The 17,454-nt window shown below is 34.5% G+C and overlaps 3 protein-coding genes, 1 long non-coding RNA gene and 1 other non-coding gene across 11 annotated transcripts; 1 reads left to right on the forward strand and 4 right to left on the reverse strand.

The window, feature by feature from the left end:
- Positions 1 to 146: 146 nt before the first annotated feature.
- Positions 147 to 3,878, reverse strand: LOC136775963 (uncharacterized). 5 transcript variants are annotated; one of them, XM_066731194.1, is made up of 4 exons: positions 2,704 to 3,878; positions 2,517 to 2,589; positions 1,785 to 2,140; positions 147 to 1,703 (listed from the first exon to the last, which is right to left on the reverse strand). In XM_066731194.1, exons 3-4 carry the CDS (start codon positions 1,983 to 1,985, stop codon positions 969 to 971), a joined length of 936 nt encoding a protein of 311 aa, XP_066587291.1. In that variant the 5' UTR covers positions 1,986 to 2,140; positions 2,517 to 2,589; positions 2,704 to 3,878; the 3' UTR covers positions 147 to 968. The 5 variants fall into 5 exon arrangements, with proteins under 5 accessions (XP_066587291.1, XP_066587293.1, XP_066587292.1 ...); XM_066731196.1 differs by lacking the exon at positions 2,517 to 2,589 and having other exon boundaries at positions 3,655 to 3,878; XM_066731195.1 differs by lacking the exon at positions 2,517 to 2,589 and having other exon boundaries at positions 2,770 to 3,878.
- A 122-nt stretch (positions 3,879 to 4,000) lies between these two features.
- Positions 4,001 to 7,074, forward strand: LOC136775966 (uncharacterized). Its single transcript, XR_010823012.1, has 3 exons — positions 4,001 to 4,142; positions 4,203 to 5,435; positions 5,534 to 7,074. It is a non-coding gene; the product is annotated as an uncharacterized lncRNA (long non-coding RNA).
- Positions 7,075 to 8,159: 1,085 nt separating this feature from the next.
- Positions 8,160 to 14,004, reverse strand: hrg (hiiragi). Its single transcript, XM_066731178.1, has 13 exons — positions 13,714 to 14,004; positions 13,511 to 13,635; positions 13,128 to 13,356; positions 12,820 to 13,063; positions 12,645 to 12,749; positions 12,422 to 12,572; positions 12,118 to 12,329; positions 11,633 to 11,930; positions 11,102 to 11,278; positions 10,903 to 11,024; positions 10,653 to 10,820; positions 8,895 to 8,993; positions 8,160 to 8,830 (listed from the first exon to the last, which is right to left on the reverse strand). The coding sequence occupies exons 3-13, from the start codon at positions 13,331 to 13,333 to the stop codon at positions 8,777 to 8,779; spliced, it is 1,836 nt and encodes a 611-aa protein (XP_066587275.1). The 5' UTR covers positions 13,334 to 13,356; positions 13,511 to 13,635; positions 13,714 to 14,004; the 3' UTR covers positions 8,160 to 8,776.
- Positions 14,005 to 14,188: 184 nt separating this feature from the next.
- TRNAM-CAU (transfer RNA methionine (anticodon CAU)) lies at positions 14,189 to 14,260 on the reverse strand. Its single transcript has one exon. It is a non-coding gene; the product is annotated as a tRNA-Met (tRNA).
- Positions 14,261 to 14,357: 97 nt separating this feature from the next.
- Positions 14,358 to 16,869, reverse strand: LOC136775965 (transmembrane protein 170A). 3 transcript variants are annotated; one of them, XM_066731200.1, is made up of 5 exons: positions 16,314 to 16,869; positions 15,846 to 15,955; positions 15,549 to 15,726; positions 15,358 to 15,463; positions 14,358 to 14,670 (listed from the first exon to the last, which is right to left on the reverse strand). In XM_066731200.1, the coding sequence occupies exons 3-5, from the start codon at positions 15,646 to 15,648 to the stop codon at positions 14,475 to 14,477; spliced, it is 402 nt and encodes a 133-aa protein (XP_066587297.1). In that variant the 5' UTR covers positions 15,649 to 15,726; positions 15,846 to 15,955; positions 16,314 to 16,869; the 3' UTR covers positions 14,358 to 14,474. The 3 variants fall into 3 exon arrangements, with proteins under 3 accessions (XP_066587297.1, XP_066587296.1, XP_066587295.1); XM_066731199.1 differs by having other exon boundaries at positions 15,846 to 16,122; XM_066731198.1 differs by lacking the exon at positions 16,314 to 16,869 and adding an exon at positions 16,197 to 16,289 and having other exon boundaries at positions 15,846 to 16,122.
- Between the last annotated feature and the right edge of the window lie 585 nt (positions 16,870 to 17,454).

Here is a 17,454-nt window from a genome sequence, read left to right on the forward strand (position 1 = left end):
CTGTAAATATTTAGCAGCTGTTAAAACTTTACCATTATTTTGGACATAGAAATTTCTGTAAATTTATAAAATGTTATTTCTTTTCTTATAACTTCTGTTAGAGGAAAATATTTAAGTATTTAATTATTTGAATAAAACTGGAAGTATAAAAAAAGATAAATTTTGTATTGTTCGCAAAATCATATGTCTATAGACTACTATAAGTAAATGTCTTTAATAATAATTATCTATAAATATACAAAACTCATTTCTTTAAATATTAATGATCAGATGTAGTATACATTTATGTAACAATAGTATAAAAATGATCCATGGTCTTTAACAGGAGGAGGATTTAATTAAACCATTTGGAAAGTAGCACTAAATCTCTCGGTATAAAAGACTAAGGGTCAATTATTGGTCAATTAGTCATAATTGAATGCTAACTCAGACTATGCCAAACGCCGTTGTCAGTTGTATAGCGCGTGTTGCAGGAGGACTATATGTATGCTATATGTTATACTAGCTGATCTTATATGGTAATAATATATAGCTTTAGAAGATACACATATAACGGACGGATCGTGGGTTTTAGTTGCCATGCCAAAAAGAGCAACTGCTTCTTTAATTAAACAGAAACTGTAAAGAAACATTAATGGCCTTTCTCATTCGGAAAATGCGCAGCTGTTTGGTGAGATTTGTTGCAAAGAAATCTATTCCTTCTCTCATATTGGTAGACGCATACAGTAGATGACTTTGCTTAAATATTAAATAGCAAAATATTGATACGAGTCGCTTTTTCTAGAAAAGGACGGTGCAACAGGGCTTATAATAGATCTACTAAAAATTAATAATACGCAAATGCATTGACATTTTGGTTAATGGCAATGATTTCGATGACATATACCCATACATGTACTACATGAAACTTTCTTTAAATGAGGATTATAAATGTGTGCAATATATCCTACTGTTGAAATAATTGTAGTTTAATCGTGTACGGATACAATGGACGGAGGCGGGGATGCTTGAATTGTATCCAGACTGAGAGATGAATATCTAGGGGCTTCGTCCATTAGGGTAGCCTGCTCATAAGTTGGCGGCAGATCATCTTGTCCCGACAATTTGAGAAACCTTCTTTCCTGCCTACGTTCGTCCAAGGCGCGTAGAATAATCACTGCTGGGCCAAGCACTAGCATGACAGCCCCAACTGCCACCATTGCGACTGCTGCAGCAGCGCCACCTCCACTCAAACGAGACAATCTCAATCTCTTCCTCGTTTCAACGGATCCCATAGTTTTCACAGTTTCATTTACATTTGCCAAAAATCTGTCAAGAGATTCATTGACTTTGTTATCCGTATGTAACTCATTGTATCGTCGGGCGGAGATGTCGAAAGTTTCTTTATTCAGCTGTTCCATTCCTTTATTCCGTTCCTCGAAAAGGCTCTGCGCTGTAAGTTTAGCCGCCAAATTTTCTAAGAATCCCTTGCCCTCAGCTTTGCTGCTATACTCTTGAGTCCCATGAGATCTTTGACCATTGCTAAGAGGACTGCTAGGAGACAGTCTCTCCGTAGTCCTGGCTCCTCTGGAATAATCGGCTCCAGATACGTCTTGATCCTCGGTTCCCGTAGACTTCCAGGTTGCATAATTTCTTGAAAGTGGAACGACCGCTAATTCGTTTGCCTCGTTAGATCGGTCTTTCGGATCGTTCAATGCCAATATCTAAAATAGAAGTGTTATTAATTTGATAGCTGTTCCAATTAAAGCATAAGTTTAGGTGCGGCCGAGCGATAACGGTATTACCTGTATCCTAGTGCCATTTGCAGCTTCCGGCATTTTTTGCAACGAGGTCACTCCTTTCTGCAAAAGAACAATGCCCACCGAGCTCCACGCAGCTAGCTGTAGAATGATTACTACCCTTGAAGCCCATTTATTAGCTCCCAAGGTTAAGGACATTCTGTTATTTTCGACTGTGACACCAGTCGTTGCAATTATCTCGTACATTTAATTATGCTACCGTTCATAATGAATTATTATCACGTTTATCCGCATCTTTGTTTTTCACCTTACCCCTCGATTAGCTTCTCTCTCTCTCTCTGCACATAATATACAATTGGACGATGTTCCGTCGACCGTCGACGCGTTTTATCGCTATACTTCTGCAAGAAAAGAGTATTTAGTAAAATATATAAATAAGAAAAATGCGTTTTAAAAGATGGAGAACGAGAGGAGAAGGATGATAAGTAATCATTGGAGACTCGGGGATGCGCGATTGATCGTTGTTTATAGGTTATTGAACGGCCGGGCGCTGGTATTATTTTCTAGTGTCGCCGTCCGCAAAATTTCACTTGTTGCGGAAATCGGGACGGCGACGGCGATGGCGACGGCACGGCACGGCACATGGATACAATTGCATCGCGCGCATCCAGTATTAGATGTAAACAACATATTGTAGTATGTACGTGTGTATGTATAGGTATGTATATAGTATATCTCAACTATACTACACTACTAGAAAACTATAAAGCTATATACCGCTGTTATTAGTACCAAACCGGATACTGCGTCAATGCACGCGTGTGTGCATGTGTATGTGTGTAAATATTCGCTGAAAAAAAAAGAAACTAGAAAACGTCAAACTGGCCTTGCAGATATGGCATTCGAAAAAGAACGGTGTATAGAGTATAGAAATGTGATTGTGTGTGCGACGGCATATACCTACTTGTGCTACATGCGTGGTAAATCATGTGGAGGTTTATTGCTGAATTTGAATAAAAATTGTAAATACGTTGGCGGTACTGCTTCGTAATCTTGGTACTGTTGCTCCTTCGTTGGCCGCTGGCTGCTGGCTGCGTGTCAATATAATATGTTAATCCTGCGATGTTGCAGAGTGGAGAAGAAAGGACGTGATTTCTCATGTGAAGCGAGCTGGATAGAGCAGATGGCCGATCAGGCAGGATTAATCAATCAGCGAGCGGCTGGTCGTCCAGTATAACAGAAATGGGGTTCGTGCGTTGAAAAGTGGCTAATGTATGTATAATTGTACGTAATAGTAGGTGGAATCGATCGACCATCACCGCGACTGCAGATAACGAGAAGAAACAAGTTGGATCGGAGTGGAATAGAGCTAGTGTAGTCAACGGACCGGACAAGTCAATGAAGAAGTTATCGCGCTGTGTGTTGCATTTGGTACGTGTTTTTTTATGTTACGGCTCGGGACGTCGCGTCGGGAGTTTGATCGAAATTGCTATTGGGAATTGCGATAGGAGAAGAGGAGGAGAGGTATAAAATGTTTTCTCCGCATGTATCACACTGTAACACATATATATATATATATATATATATATACGTTCTAGGTCCCTCTTGCGCAGTTGTATGTGTATATGGTATCGCGTTTCGCCTTGCAACCAACTTGTCAGTTGCCACACCTCACACGCAAAGAGATAGGCCTGCTCGCGCACGGTAGCGATGAGCCTCACTCACGGCCCGTGAGTTTAGTGCACGACGCACGACGCACGACGACGTTGAAAAGCATGCGATTAGCGCATGGTCGCTACTCTCGCTATGCTTTGCTTTTCCTCCACCGTCCACGCGGTCTACGCTGCCACGGTGATGAGTGCGATGACTAGTGTTTGCAATTGCGGCTGCGGTGCGGGCGGTGGCCGGTACGTACCCGGTGCCCGGTGCGCGCCAAGCGGCTCCTGTCTCCTGCCTGCCTGCCTGACTCCTACGCGAGTACGAATTCGCTTCGAGTCGTTGTGTTACCGAGGCTATACTGATTGACCGAGCCGAGCCGAGGAGGTCTGAGGCTTCGTCGTCACTCGCCACTTGACTTGCCACTCGCGGCATCGACTTCATCGACACAGGAATCACCACCACCAGCCACCGAGTTTCACTCTGTGTGACTCATCCCTTCTTTCCTTCCTTCCTTCCTTCCTTCCCTCCTTCCTTCCCACTCCCCCCCCCCCCCCCCCCACCCCCACCATTCGTTTTTTTCTTCCATTATACAAGAAGAAAAAATTTTTCTTAAACATATTGTTCATGCATGCGTATCGTAGACTCGCGAGCTGATTCTTTATGGACCACTCGGACGCTCTTCTGGATTGTTCTTTATAATCAGTAAACTCGCATTGACATAACATGATAATTGTAATGCATGCGGTAAGTATATGTATATGTAAATGTCACTATATCATACATTATACGCGTATTTCTCTTCAGCAGTGTGCCAAGAAAATTGACATCGATGGATACTGGTTGGTGCGAGAGATAATAATTATTGCTCTTTGAACTGGAAGAAATTATGCCTCGACCAATTTATGATAAGAGAAGAAAAGTTTCACGTATAAAGGCACGCACACGCGCTCGAATATTTATATATTTAATTGTGTTATGTTTATTCGCGCTTTGTTACTGCTCTATTGTAAATAAACAAAAGTAGGTTGTCCTTAGTGACCTGTTCATTATGCAAGACGAGCAATGGTTGCAATGTAATCATATGCTATAAAACGCCTGTTATCAGCGTCATGAGTATACTTTCCCACTACAAATGCAACCTACGCGTATTATCGTGCTTATAAATAAGTCAGCTATAATCTAGATATATATATATATACGTATATGATGAGAGAGGCATTTGTTGAAACGCTCCAAAATTGGAATATAAAAATTCACACAATAATCTCCATAATTATAAGAAATGTTAATTATTTTACAAGACTCGCGCTTGAATGCCAATAGAGAGAAATGTCCAATAGGTTCTACATCTACGCGACAAAATTGATATATCTATTATAGTTAGGGGGGTAAACGTTCTCTTACGTTCATATTCCGGTGGCGATTCGTACAAGTGCCTACTGCCTCATTATGTGTGCAAACAAGATGAATCTATACGAGTGATACAATTAATAACATTTCGAGAAATAAGGATTCGAGGGAGAAAAGCGTTTTTCATACTAGTGCAGGTGTAAATGTTATCGGTTTCGCCTTGAAAAGTTATTCAAAGGTTGCACGAAGATGAATCAAGTTTTTTAACGAAAGCCTCTAGTTTTTATTGTAATATATATATATATATATATATATATATATTAAAAAATGATGTTTGAGAACTTTTGAAAAATGTAGCAGTTGACCGAAAGATTGATCAAATATACTATACGCGTGACTGAGACTTAACGAGTCGTCCATAAACATAGGTTTTTTTATGACAAAGTTGTTGTAGGAGTTGAGCATTCGTTCATTCGTCACTTTCTATTAGTCGAACAGGTCGAAGAGCGGGCGATTAAACATTCTGATGACGACGTTGCTCGCTATTGGCTATAGGAATCGCTAGAACAATCCATTGACCAACGCATTTGATCGAAACGTAAACTAAAAATCCAATAACGCGCACTCGACGTTACATGTAATAATTGTTTTTTTCTTGGAATTCCTTTCTCCATCTACGATATTGAGGTACGGGTTAAGGGCCAAGATAATTTCTGTCGTATCCAACACTATACACCGTATGTTATTAAACTGATGCCTGATCCATGGGTTTTATCTGGTTTCAGCTTTCAAGTGCAAGACCATTACCGGATGATACGATAATTCTCTTTATATATATATCTGCTTGCACAAGGATATAAGTAAGATTGCGACCAGGCGCGCGCGCAATCGAGGCTCTTATGATCCATCGTATATGTATGCATGTATACCACCTGAAATATCATCGAGCTGAAAGTTCCGGGAGCCATCACACTCTTTTTTTTCACTAACTCTCTTCTTCTTCAATAATTGATATCTCTGCGTTAACCTTTCTGCCGAGTATTCGCATTTTAGAATAAAAGTAATTTTTATCTCTCGTGCATGTGCGAATGCATCAGCTGCAAGCCGCGCGCCTTTCTTATCCGATTTGTATCTTTAATGCTAGCGCAATATGTATAATTCACCTCAGGTTTTTCTGCAGCTGTAATTCACAGGTGTGTGCTCGCTTGCTTTCCTTCCTCGATAAATCGTCTTTCGATTGTCATTATGTTAAGAGAACCGGAGTATTTATAAATGACAAATTGTGCTATTGTTCTATCAAAAGTATAATCTAGTATTGGTATGTTTGGCGTAATTTGTATTCAGAGCTTGTCCACTTGCTGCATTATTCCATAGGCACAATAATTGTACTAAATATATACTCCCCAAATATGTAGATACGACGGATCGAGCTTTCTATTCTTTTCCTCTAGATATAGTTTTTCTACATTTTGAAACAATAAAACACAAAAGTGCAATTTTATATATACGCATATGTGTATTGCATGCGTTAGGGCGTGTGCGTTACACCTCGAGTGGCCTTCTGCGGTCACTCACACACACACACACATTAATTCTACTCGCGACTCTATATTGCTTCGTAGTTGGCCTAATAATTAACAGTTAGCCTTATATAGAAGAAACTAATCATTCGTTCCTACATTACCTAAAACAGCAAATTGTATTTTTATCAATCGCGAACCATTATGCAAAACAGCTACAGGAATTTCTTACGTTTTCATGAGATAAAAAAATGCCTTTTTGAAAAAGAAGGAGATGTGTTGACTCGAGCTATTGTCAAGAGCGATCTATAAAGCTATCACATCTTTTTATTAAGAAATAATGCGCGCGCGAATAATTTTCTCTTATAGTACGTTTTGCTAGATTTTCTTCTTTTTTTCTTTTTTTAATAGGGGAAAGAGTGGATCGAGGGATTTTCGAGCGAGAGACCATTTGCAAAGATGCACAAGTTGCTCCCTATAGAGGTTGTAGGTACTGCTGGGGCTGATTCCTTCGCCGAGCAGCACCAGCCGCCAAATACCATTGCAATTGTGGATGGAACTAGAGTTTTTCTACCTATCTGTAATGCCCCCCCACCCCCTCCCTCCCTCACCCGTCGTCCGTGTTGGTGCTAATGCCCCAAGCCAACTCCGAGAAATTTGAGCTAGAATAGTGTCGGTGTAAAAATCTTCTCTTTTCTAAATAGCAAATTTTACGCTTGAAATATCAATTATTTCACTTGGATCGTAATAATCTTGAACATTTTGTGTGTTTGTTTTTTCCCTATCACTTTGTGCGCCTGATTCTTTCTTTAATTTCATACGTAGTGGGCGTTTTTAGAAATTGATAAAAAGGTATAATTTTTGGTGTTTGGCCTTGAAAGAAGGAAAGAAAGAAGGAGTATTTGCGCAAATAGACTTGTGCTCCATCCAGATCTCCTCTTAAAATTTGTTGTTTCATTAAATTATTTATAATTTCCTGTTGCTTATATACATATATAGAGATATGTCGGTAATCAAGTTGCAGCTATTATGCCTCGTCGTTCGTCTCATCATCTAACAACGATACTGACATCATTGTCGTGAAAGCAGAGGTAGCTGCGGAAGAATAGGGGTTCGGTTACACCGGAGTCACACAGCACTCAGCAGTAGTCAGCGGTCAGCATTGGCAGTTGGCTTTGGCACCGGAATTAATGGAGCCCACGCGACGCGCGACGTGTCAACAAGCACCGAGAAAGATGCGCGCGGTATAAATTGCAGGATCCAAGAGTACAACAGCCATCGTATCATTTGCTCGCTTAACAATCGAGTCTTCTCGATACGACCAACCAATATCAGTACAAGACTAATAAGAATTATACAAATTTCGTAAGCAAGCTCTTACCGTCCTAAAAATATCTTTTATTTTTTATAGGCAACACGCAGAATGAATGACTGTACAAAAATTATGACAGAGACTAATATTATTTTTATTCATAGATAGGTTTCATTATTTACAGAAAGGTATTAATGATTCGGTAGAAGGAACATATTGTTGGTTTTACCAGTGCCGTTGGTTTTCTTTCTTTCTTACTTTTTTTTCTCTTTTTTTTTTATTGGAATAGAAAATGCCGATAATCAAAGGTACATAAATAAGAAAATACTTTATTTTTTTGAATACAGAGATAAAACTTATTTCATAATCCCTAAATTTTACAAGAAACAATGCTTTTTTTTTCAAGGCAAATGCCTAGCTTTAAAAACATTTTATATATTTTTTGAATTATCAGGTAAAAAATTATGTGGTAAATAGTCATATGAGATTTCAAACCAAAAATATTTTAATATACACTTCTCTCTAGTCTTATATTTATAAAAAGAATAAATTATTTACATTCAACACTTTGCTATATTAGATTTCATTTAAATTAGGCTGCAAACTTGGAACTGCTGCGTTACAAGTAAAAATTAAACATTTGTCTAAAAAATAGTGCATTAAAAGAAATGCATCAATATGTACAAGACTGATATATTTTTGTCAATTTTTTCACATATTAAAGTTTGAAAGCCTGAAATAAACATAATATTAAAATATTTCTGTCTCAACATAATCACTTTTATATTAGTACATACTTCTTATTTTTTACACATTTGAATCAGTATTTTTCTAGTATGATATTATAAATGTATTATAACTAAAATATACAAGATTAATATATGTAAATATAGAATTTAGTTAAAATACCGGCTAAACTATGCACATCAAGTGTAATAATGATAGGATGAAACCACAGACACTGGTAGATCATATTATATTATCATAGCTATTTTTTTTTCTTTTAATAACGTCAAAAACGCTAAAGTAAAATTGAAGCATTTGTCATTTACAGCTATGTAATATATAGATCAAGTTCAATTAACAAGAGACACATATACTGGGCAGTGAATAGTTATATATGAAAAGTGCTTACAGTCTAGAGGTTTCAGAAGAGCATTTGTGAATGGGCATATGATATTAATGCTGGTGTGTATTTAAGTGCAAACATAGCCTGCTTGCACTACTGAAGATGCTCCTGTTGGTCCTTCCTAAACAAATTCAAATATAACTTTTTTAATTTAAAACCAAATTAAGTAAACACTAGTTTATTACATCTTTAGTGGCCGTGGCATTTTGCTTATATTCATCTATACTAAAGCCAGAATTGCTATCATCTCCACAGGATTGAACTACTACAGAGCTTTCTTCTGCCTGAAATAGAAATGATGCTGTTTGCACACAACTTCAAACTTATTTTTTTATCATTCTTTTAACTATGATATTATAGTAGTGTAATTTACAGTTAATTATCAATACAAGATCTTTTTGGGGTTTTAGTAGATGTAAGCAATAAAGAAATCTAAACATACGACAGTATCTCGACCATTAGAAACCTTTACATTTACCAATTAAATCGACACAATATTACTTATTATTTTAGGCAAGGAGTGATTCCCCGTTTTAATTGGTCTCATCGTTCTCATTTTTGGGCAAAGAAGAGATTATCATTAGATCCTGCGCTCTCTACAACGGCTATAACTTCAGAAACAACTTCTCTTATCACTGTGTAAATCTACGTTTACAGTCGTCAGACATTCTAACAGTACAAAATTAATAAATACAGTATTACTGACAAGAGCAAATAAGTTATATTTATTGGAAGGAAAGTCAAAGAGAGCTCATACAATATATTTTAACCACTGCTAGAAACTTGCGTTTAAAAAAAGGTAAACCAGCCGTCTAAGACAAGATTATATCAGCCCGTTTATACAAATCGTCCTCAAGTACATTTTAAGTATAACCTTGTATATATACATTAGGGTGGTTATTAAAAAAAAAATTTTTGGCGGATCCTTAAAAAACACTAGTATTTGATGAGAAACAACAGTGGTTGAAACCTGTGGCTTGACAAATGATAGAAACACGTGCCTCATTGCGATCAAATATAATTTTCGAAAAATTTTACAGTTTTTCGCTGATAACTCATGAAATATTCGATTCTATGAAAAGATGCATATAACCTTTTCTCTGCAGAATTAAATTCTACATAAAAAAGGTTCTATACATTTTTCTTCTAGAATGCATACTAGTCGAGATATTGCTGAAAAATCGATCCTCTTTTTCGTTTGTACACATTATATTGATATGTTTAAATGAATAATTATTTTTAGTTTATCGTACAATTAACGTATTTTATTAAATTAAGAGAAATAAAATGTGTAACTACAACGAAATAAGAATAACTACTCATATGAGCATATGTCAATATAATGTGTATAAACGAAAAAGAGGATCGATTTTTCAGGAATATCTCGATTAGTATGCATTCTAGAAGAAAAATGTATAGAACCTTTATTATGCAGAATTTAATTCTTCAGAGAAAAGGTTATATGCATCTTTTCATAGAATCGAATATTTAATGAGTTATCAGCGAAAAACTGTAAAATTCTTCGAAAATTATATTTGATTGCAATGAGGCACGTGTTTCCATCATTTATCAGGTCACAGGTTTCAACCACTGTAGTTTCTCATCAAATACTAGTGGTTTTTGGGGATCAGTCAAAAAAATTTTTTTTAACGACTACCCTAATATACATATATTGTAAAATCATAAAACAGTGAGTTCGGTAAAACACTAGAGACTGTCTGTTCAAAAGGAACATTTTAAAAGAATAATCTAACAAACATTTCATAATGAAATTGACAGCAAAAATAATAAGTATTCCAATGTCAACTTGATACAAATTGTAATATTTTAATGAGCATTCTAATTCAGTATGTCACTAAATTTACTATCAAATACTATTCTTTATTCTTTACTATCAGTTTTCTAGAATCTTAATACTTACAATAAAAACAGTTTCTACATACCTGCGTCGCTTGGTCACTTTCATTAGCTTTTCGTTTTTTCCCATAATTGTCCAAAGATTGGTCTGATGGTCGTTTTCTATTAACCAAATCTATTTGGTTGCGTGGCGAAACACTACCATTATTCCCAATTCCAGTAATAATACCATTTCGATGAACACCACCGGAAATCTATACCAAGTAATGAAGCACTGTTAATAATACTGATTTCACAAAAATTATAAGATTAATGATGAAGGTTTAGATTTCTCACTTTTCTTTCTCGTTTGAGTATTGCAGATGAAACATATGTATGTAAGTCCTTTTTCTTAACATGCTTAGCTTCAATTATCATACCTTCTTTCAACATATTAATTTGCTCTGCTTGTCTCTCAACTAAAAATATGTAATATTTTCGAATTAGGATTATTTTTAGTAAATTGAGGGGGAAAAAGAAGACAAGGGCAACTTACTAGTTTCGACGAAAGATTTTATATCGTACGTTAAATCAATATTTAAATTTTCACTTTTTGGAAAAAGCAAGCCAATAAACCACATTGAGCAATGTTTATCAGGCTCAGGTTCAAGGGGGGGAAATGCCTCTGGATTAACATGTGCTAAAGTGATGTGAGGATTCCTTTCTAGAGCTCCTATATTTAAAATGTAAAATTAATCTATACATTTGAGAAAGTAAATAACATAAGGTGAGTTAAACAGAATAATACAAATCATTTCAGAAATAAACAAAATATTATAATAAAAAATACTTATTTCGCTTATAATAACAGCATACTGTTTTTCCAATTATTTAGCTTGAGACTTTGATTTTTATCTCCAGAGATTAAGAAGCACAAATATAAGAAATAAATATAATTTCACTTTCGATAAATGCTTGACACAACACTATAATACACAGTTCATACATACTTTTATATAAATAAAATGAAAATTAAAAGCAAAGCTATTTTCTAATGAAAGTTATTTATTAAAAATTCATGTTTTACCTATCAAATGTCGTATTTTGGATTCTACAAGTCCACACCATTCCAGTTGATCCTCAGCACTTAAACTTCTAGCTAGTAGTACAATATAATGCCTGTATTTACTAAAGAAATTTGGTGGCTCGAACATCTTATCCCACGTCGCTTTACCCATTATTATTTCTTCGGTAATCGCTAGACCATTTTCAAATGCTTCCTGCATAATTGTTCTAGTGGATACAGATACATTAAAAGTAGAGTTTTGTTGGGGATATGCCGGAGTAATAATAGGCATTAAGTGATATCTATCAGATACATTTACCTATGGAATTAAATACATCAATTTTATAATACCATAAAGAAATTTGTAACGTTAACGGATATTTCAAGCTGCCTGTACTCTTTCAACACTTAATTTGGAATGTATGCTTGGCTATATAAAACCTCCTCATTCTATTGATAAAAGTACAGAAGCAATGGTAAATAAGAAAAGGATAATAAATACATACTCTTGGATCCCAGACAGGAAAACCCAAGTTTACATTGTCTGGTGGTTTTAAAAGTACTGGTTGAGGCCATTTCCATTGGGAGAATACAAGAAAAAACTTTTCAATTAAGGTTGCAGCAACTGCATTAGGATATAGTTGACACGTACGAGCTACAAGCATCGCCCAGGAAACGCCACCAAGATATCCTAACACGTTACTATAAATTCCATGTCCTGAAAAATATGAACACATTTAAAAGCTACATAAATTGAATAGAGAATTATTAATTTTCTATTAATTAAAAAGAAAGACCAATATAACATACGTTTCGCCCAAAGTTTTATGGCCCTAAGAGCTAGCCTAAAATTTTCTATATTAGGTACTAAACGCAATATTTCATCCGTTACTCGACAGCCGTTTAAGCTCCTTACACATTTTTGGTCAAGATTTTTCAATAACATGTCGTCCCGGAGATCCTGTAGCCATATTAAAATATCAAGGAAAATTTTAAAAACAATTATATATCTGGATAAGAAGTAATCATTTACCATTGAATCTGGAATTTCCTTTAAAGCTAAATTTGCAAAAAGCATGTCAATTTCGATACCATCGAAATTCATTTTTATAACAGGCACGAATGCTTCTTCTACAGCCTGAAATTATTAAATTTATAAGAAATGAAAATGTTTTCTAAATAATAATTCTTTAAATACTCTTATTTACCCGTAAGTCAGTAACCTCTTCCTGTTGCTTTAGTAATTCAAAAAATGATGTAAAGTAATCTGACCTATAAATATGTCTAGGTACAACACATAAAGCATCTATATCTGCTCCTTTATGATGTACGCCTAATCTGTATGAACCGAATGTATATATTTTACCACCGACTTGTTCAGCCACATTAGGTGGCATATTTCTGGCTATACTTGTATCTTTTATCCATTGTTTAACCAACGTATTTAGTTTACTGAAAATTTTTAAAATATATAATCTATTCTAAAAATTTTGGTATTAGTTTAGTCGATACTAACCTTAAAATTTCCATTCTATGGTTTAATTCTTCCTCGGATTCAAATACATTATAAGGTTTTAATGCTTCTTTCAATTCATTTGTTCTTGTCAAATCACTTGGTTTTGGCTCTGCTACACTAATAGCTGATGTCATACCAAGAGTACGTAAACTTTTATCATTGGATGAATTAATTGTATTAGAGTTATTACCTTGCGTAGACCACATTTTTGTATCTATGGTAGTACCTACTAAATTGTTAATTTTAACAGTATAGAGTTAAGAGAGGAATATAAGATCACTAGATACTAATCCATATGAAAAAGACAATACACATTAATTTGTAAATTAGTGTATATTTGTAATAGTTTAAAGAATAGTTATTAAAAAAGAGTTAATTCTTACTTTTATATCAAAAGTACGCTGACATGATGCTTGTAATAAAAAAATTTCAGACGTTCTTTCAGGTTATGGTCACAAGAATGTTTGTGTTTAAAATGCGTCAAATATACAATTGTAAGAATGAAGTTCTGAAACGAAAATAAAAAATATACATATATATAAATTTCTGTGAGTGATCTATTTTGCTTTGAATATAAAATATTAACTAGATAAACACAGAGAAACGTATCCAGCAGTCCGACAGAAAGCCACATACGCACATATATACATATATAGGAAATATATATAAGGAAATAATTTTTCTCAACTTTTCTCTGAAAGATATAATTGAATGATTTTCACATACAACCAATACTTTTAATGACTGTATTACTATAAGCTTAAGTTATTCGTAGTATTAGAAGATAAACAGAAACAGCTAAAGGTATACAAGATATAGAAAATATATCACCGCAACACAACGATTTTAATATGGCGTCGAGTATACAGAACAAAGAGGTCATACTTATGTATGGCCAATGGCCATGGCCGTTGATTGTGACTTCGCGTTCGCGCAAATATGAGGTTTCATAAGAGTATCCTTTTTTTTTTGACAGCCCAGTGGAAAATGTGTATTACTAAATCTGATATTTTATTTAATGAAAAACAACTTTCGTGATGACATACAGATAAAAAATATATTAGCAGAGCGTGGTTTCGATCCACGGACCTCTGGGTTATGGGCCCAGCACGCTTCCACTGCGCCACTCTGCTCTTTTGCACTTTGGTCATTATTAAAATACTTATAAAGCAGATTCACATAATTTGCACAAATTGTCGGAATTCTTCGTGTTAATAAAGAAACAAATGGTTATTTTATAATTTAAAAGTACAGATATATTATTTAACAAATTATAATAACTGTATATTATGATATACATTGGTCTAATTTTTATATATTTATAACTTGAAAAATTTCAGTATTTTATTATAAAGTTGCTAAGATTCTTGTAAATCCAACACAAGCTGCTACAATAGTTTGTCCAATGCCCCAAAATAAGGCATACAAAGGGGGCATTTGATAGTTAGATGCTCGATAAACAAAAGCTATAGCAGCCGAACTGAGAACTCCTGAAGTTAATGGTAATAATATACCCATTATTATAATTAACAATGGAAAGAACCTGAAAAACATTACAGAAAATTGTAGACAATGATAATTGGCATAGCTTTTAATGCAAAGAAATGGTTAGATATTTGTATTATTTAAAAAGATACATTTCCACAAGCTTGAATGTTTTTTTACAGCTTGACATTGATTTTATACAAATTATTTATGTACCTTATTTGACACCAAGTTTAATATATTGCCATTAGTATAATAAAAATTGGCAAAGAGGGATCGACCTTCAATTAAACGAGCATTTATTGAAATGATCGATGACAGGAATTGCAAGAAATATAATCATTTCTTTACGTTTTTAAATATAGAAATGCATTAATTCTATATACAGTCGATTAATGTAATTACCTATTATTTCAAAGTATTTAAAAGAACAAATAAATAACAAATTATACAGCTCTCGTTTATTAAACAATAGTTATACATATTATCTAGCTTATTGTAATTGAAATATAGCTATAAAGTATGAATTAGCACACACAACCCAGGGTACTAGGCTTTCAATTACCGTACAACCTATAGAGAGTCAATAAGCCATAGCTGGAAAGTACGAATATATAATTTTTTAACTATTTGGATAATAAATAAAATAATATGTGAAAATTTTCTTGTTACGATCATACTGATTTATACTTGAATAGAAATTCAGAAGTTATTTTAGGGAATATCAATAGTTTTGAATACATACTTTCCATATTTATGTTGACGTAATGTAGCAAAGCAAATTGTTCCTGCAATAGTATGTACGAACAATGAAGAGAACAAAGCCCATAAAAAAATTTGATACCACATTTCTGCAAAGAAATAATGACATTATGATAATATAAATGAACATATAGGTTTAAATAATTATATGGATTAAAATTTTAATAATTTTACCAGCAAAAGAAGTTAAAGAAGAATACATGAAGAAACTACTATTACTTATATTTTGAGAACTAATTCTGTGACGATGACTGTTTTCCTTGTATGATTCCATTTTAATTATTAATTATGCCATTTCATATATACATAATATCAAAAATGTTTATTTCACATTTGTCGCATTTTCCAGCACCTGTCAAAAAGATATAGAAGATAGTACAGCCAGACAGACATAGAGCAGTATTGGCTAAAATATGTATATCTCTGCTAGTAATTAAAGATCAACAAAATAGGATCTCGGATGCTACTCACCTGCAGAATACAGGAATCTAGCCGATCGACCAAATTGACTTTTCAATTTTTAATAACAATGGAATAATCGTGCTCATGATTGATAGATAATAGATACATAATAAATTAACCTGGTGAGAGACATAAATTCAGGCAACTTTAGTACATGTGTATATCACAGAAAAATTTAAAAAACTGCAGTGTTGTTGTAGTTGTGTTATGACTTGTGAGTTGATTAAATCTTAGTTGAGCTATTCACCGCTAAATAGCGTGACAATCGAAAGTGACAAAATAATGGCTGGAATTTATAAACGAAATTAAGCTCAATTACCGAGCTATAAAAATTTGTATCGAAGGTAAAGGTAAACGCACACACACAATTGACATACACCGGTAAATAATCAAGATTGGTATACCAATTCATGTACCCTTGGAATCTACAATCATGTATAATGTGTATAATACATGTGACGTAAACTATTGACTTACAAGATACTATTCCTTGAGTTGAAGCGGTTGAAGCTTTGTAGTACACTGTGCAGTGTACATACATGGGGGAAATTGAATCGTTGTCTTTTGTCTGTAGTAATAGGTATTTTGCGAGGATTAATTTCCTACAGCGTACAATAAAATGCCCATGGTCTTAAAATTCCGGACTGATCGGAGCAGTCGGACTACTGGACAGTGGGCACTGAGTACCGAGTACTAACTGTCCGTAGTACTGACCAGAGAAAGTCCAGACTCCAGAGTGCGTTCAGTGAGTTAAAAGGCAAAGCACTCGTTATGTTTTTTTTCTAAAGTTTTAGAGGGTTTGAAGAAACCTGTATTTACCGTGACCCTCTATTTTTTGACATTCGATTAAATTCGATATGTCAAAGATGATGTCGTGTCAAGGTCATATTAAATTTTTTAAACGATCGAAATGACATGTTCTTAAAGTACATTCTTTCATGTATATAATGGATGCATGATAATAGTAACTATATTGGAGCTTACTTTAATCTATTTAGTTATCTGACAGTATAATTATTCCTGTACCCGTTTATAAATTTTCTTGCTTCTTTTTAATTGATTTAAACAGGATTCTTGGAATATTGATAAATATAACAAATTAGGAGAGTGCAGTTTAACCATTGTTATGCATAGTCGAGAAGAATGGAATTGCTCACTACTTATTACTAGTCATTAATTCGTTCATGATACGTATACCACACACCAATAAAAGGCTCCGCGTGTACTACATACCATCTATAATATATTATAGTATACGCGTATCAGCTACTTTCCGCGAGGCGATCTACCGTAGTTTAAATTACACGTTTTCCTTATAAAGTTGACGCGAGTATGTGTATTTCGTAACAAGAGAGAAACGGCGTGACGATAGAAGATAGGAAAGAAAGATCTTTAACACACGCTTTAATGATAAATTAATTATACAGGAAGGGCCTATATAACTCGAGCTATATATCCATAGCTGACTTTTGACAAAACTGCGTGTTAGTTTTCGTTCGGTTAGCCTTATCTATTTTTTTATCGAGTCTTGTAGAATTTTTGAAAAGTGCTGATTGGTGCTTCGAGAGTAGGATGTCATGAATGACGTAGCGCGAGCGAGATCCAGACCTTGAATCCC

Source organism: Prorops nasuta, unplaced genomic scaffold (assembly GCF_024137725.1).
Source record: "Prorops nasuta isolate Cenicafe-Biocafe unplaced genomic scaffold, Cenicafe_Pnas_1.2 PNAS00008, whole genome shotgun sequence".
NCBI lineage: Eukaryota > Metazoa > Arthropoda > Insecta > Hymenoptera > Bethylidae > Prorops > Prorops nasuta.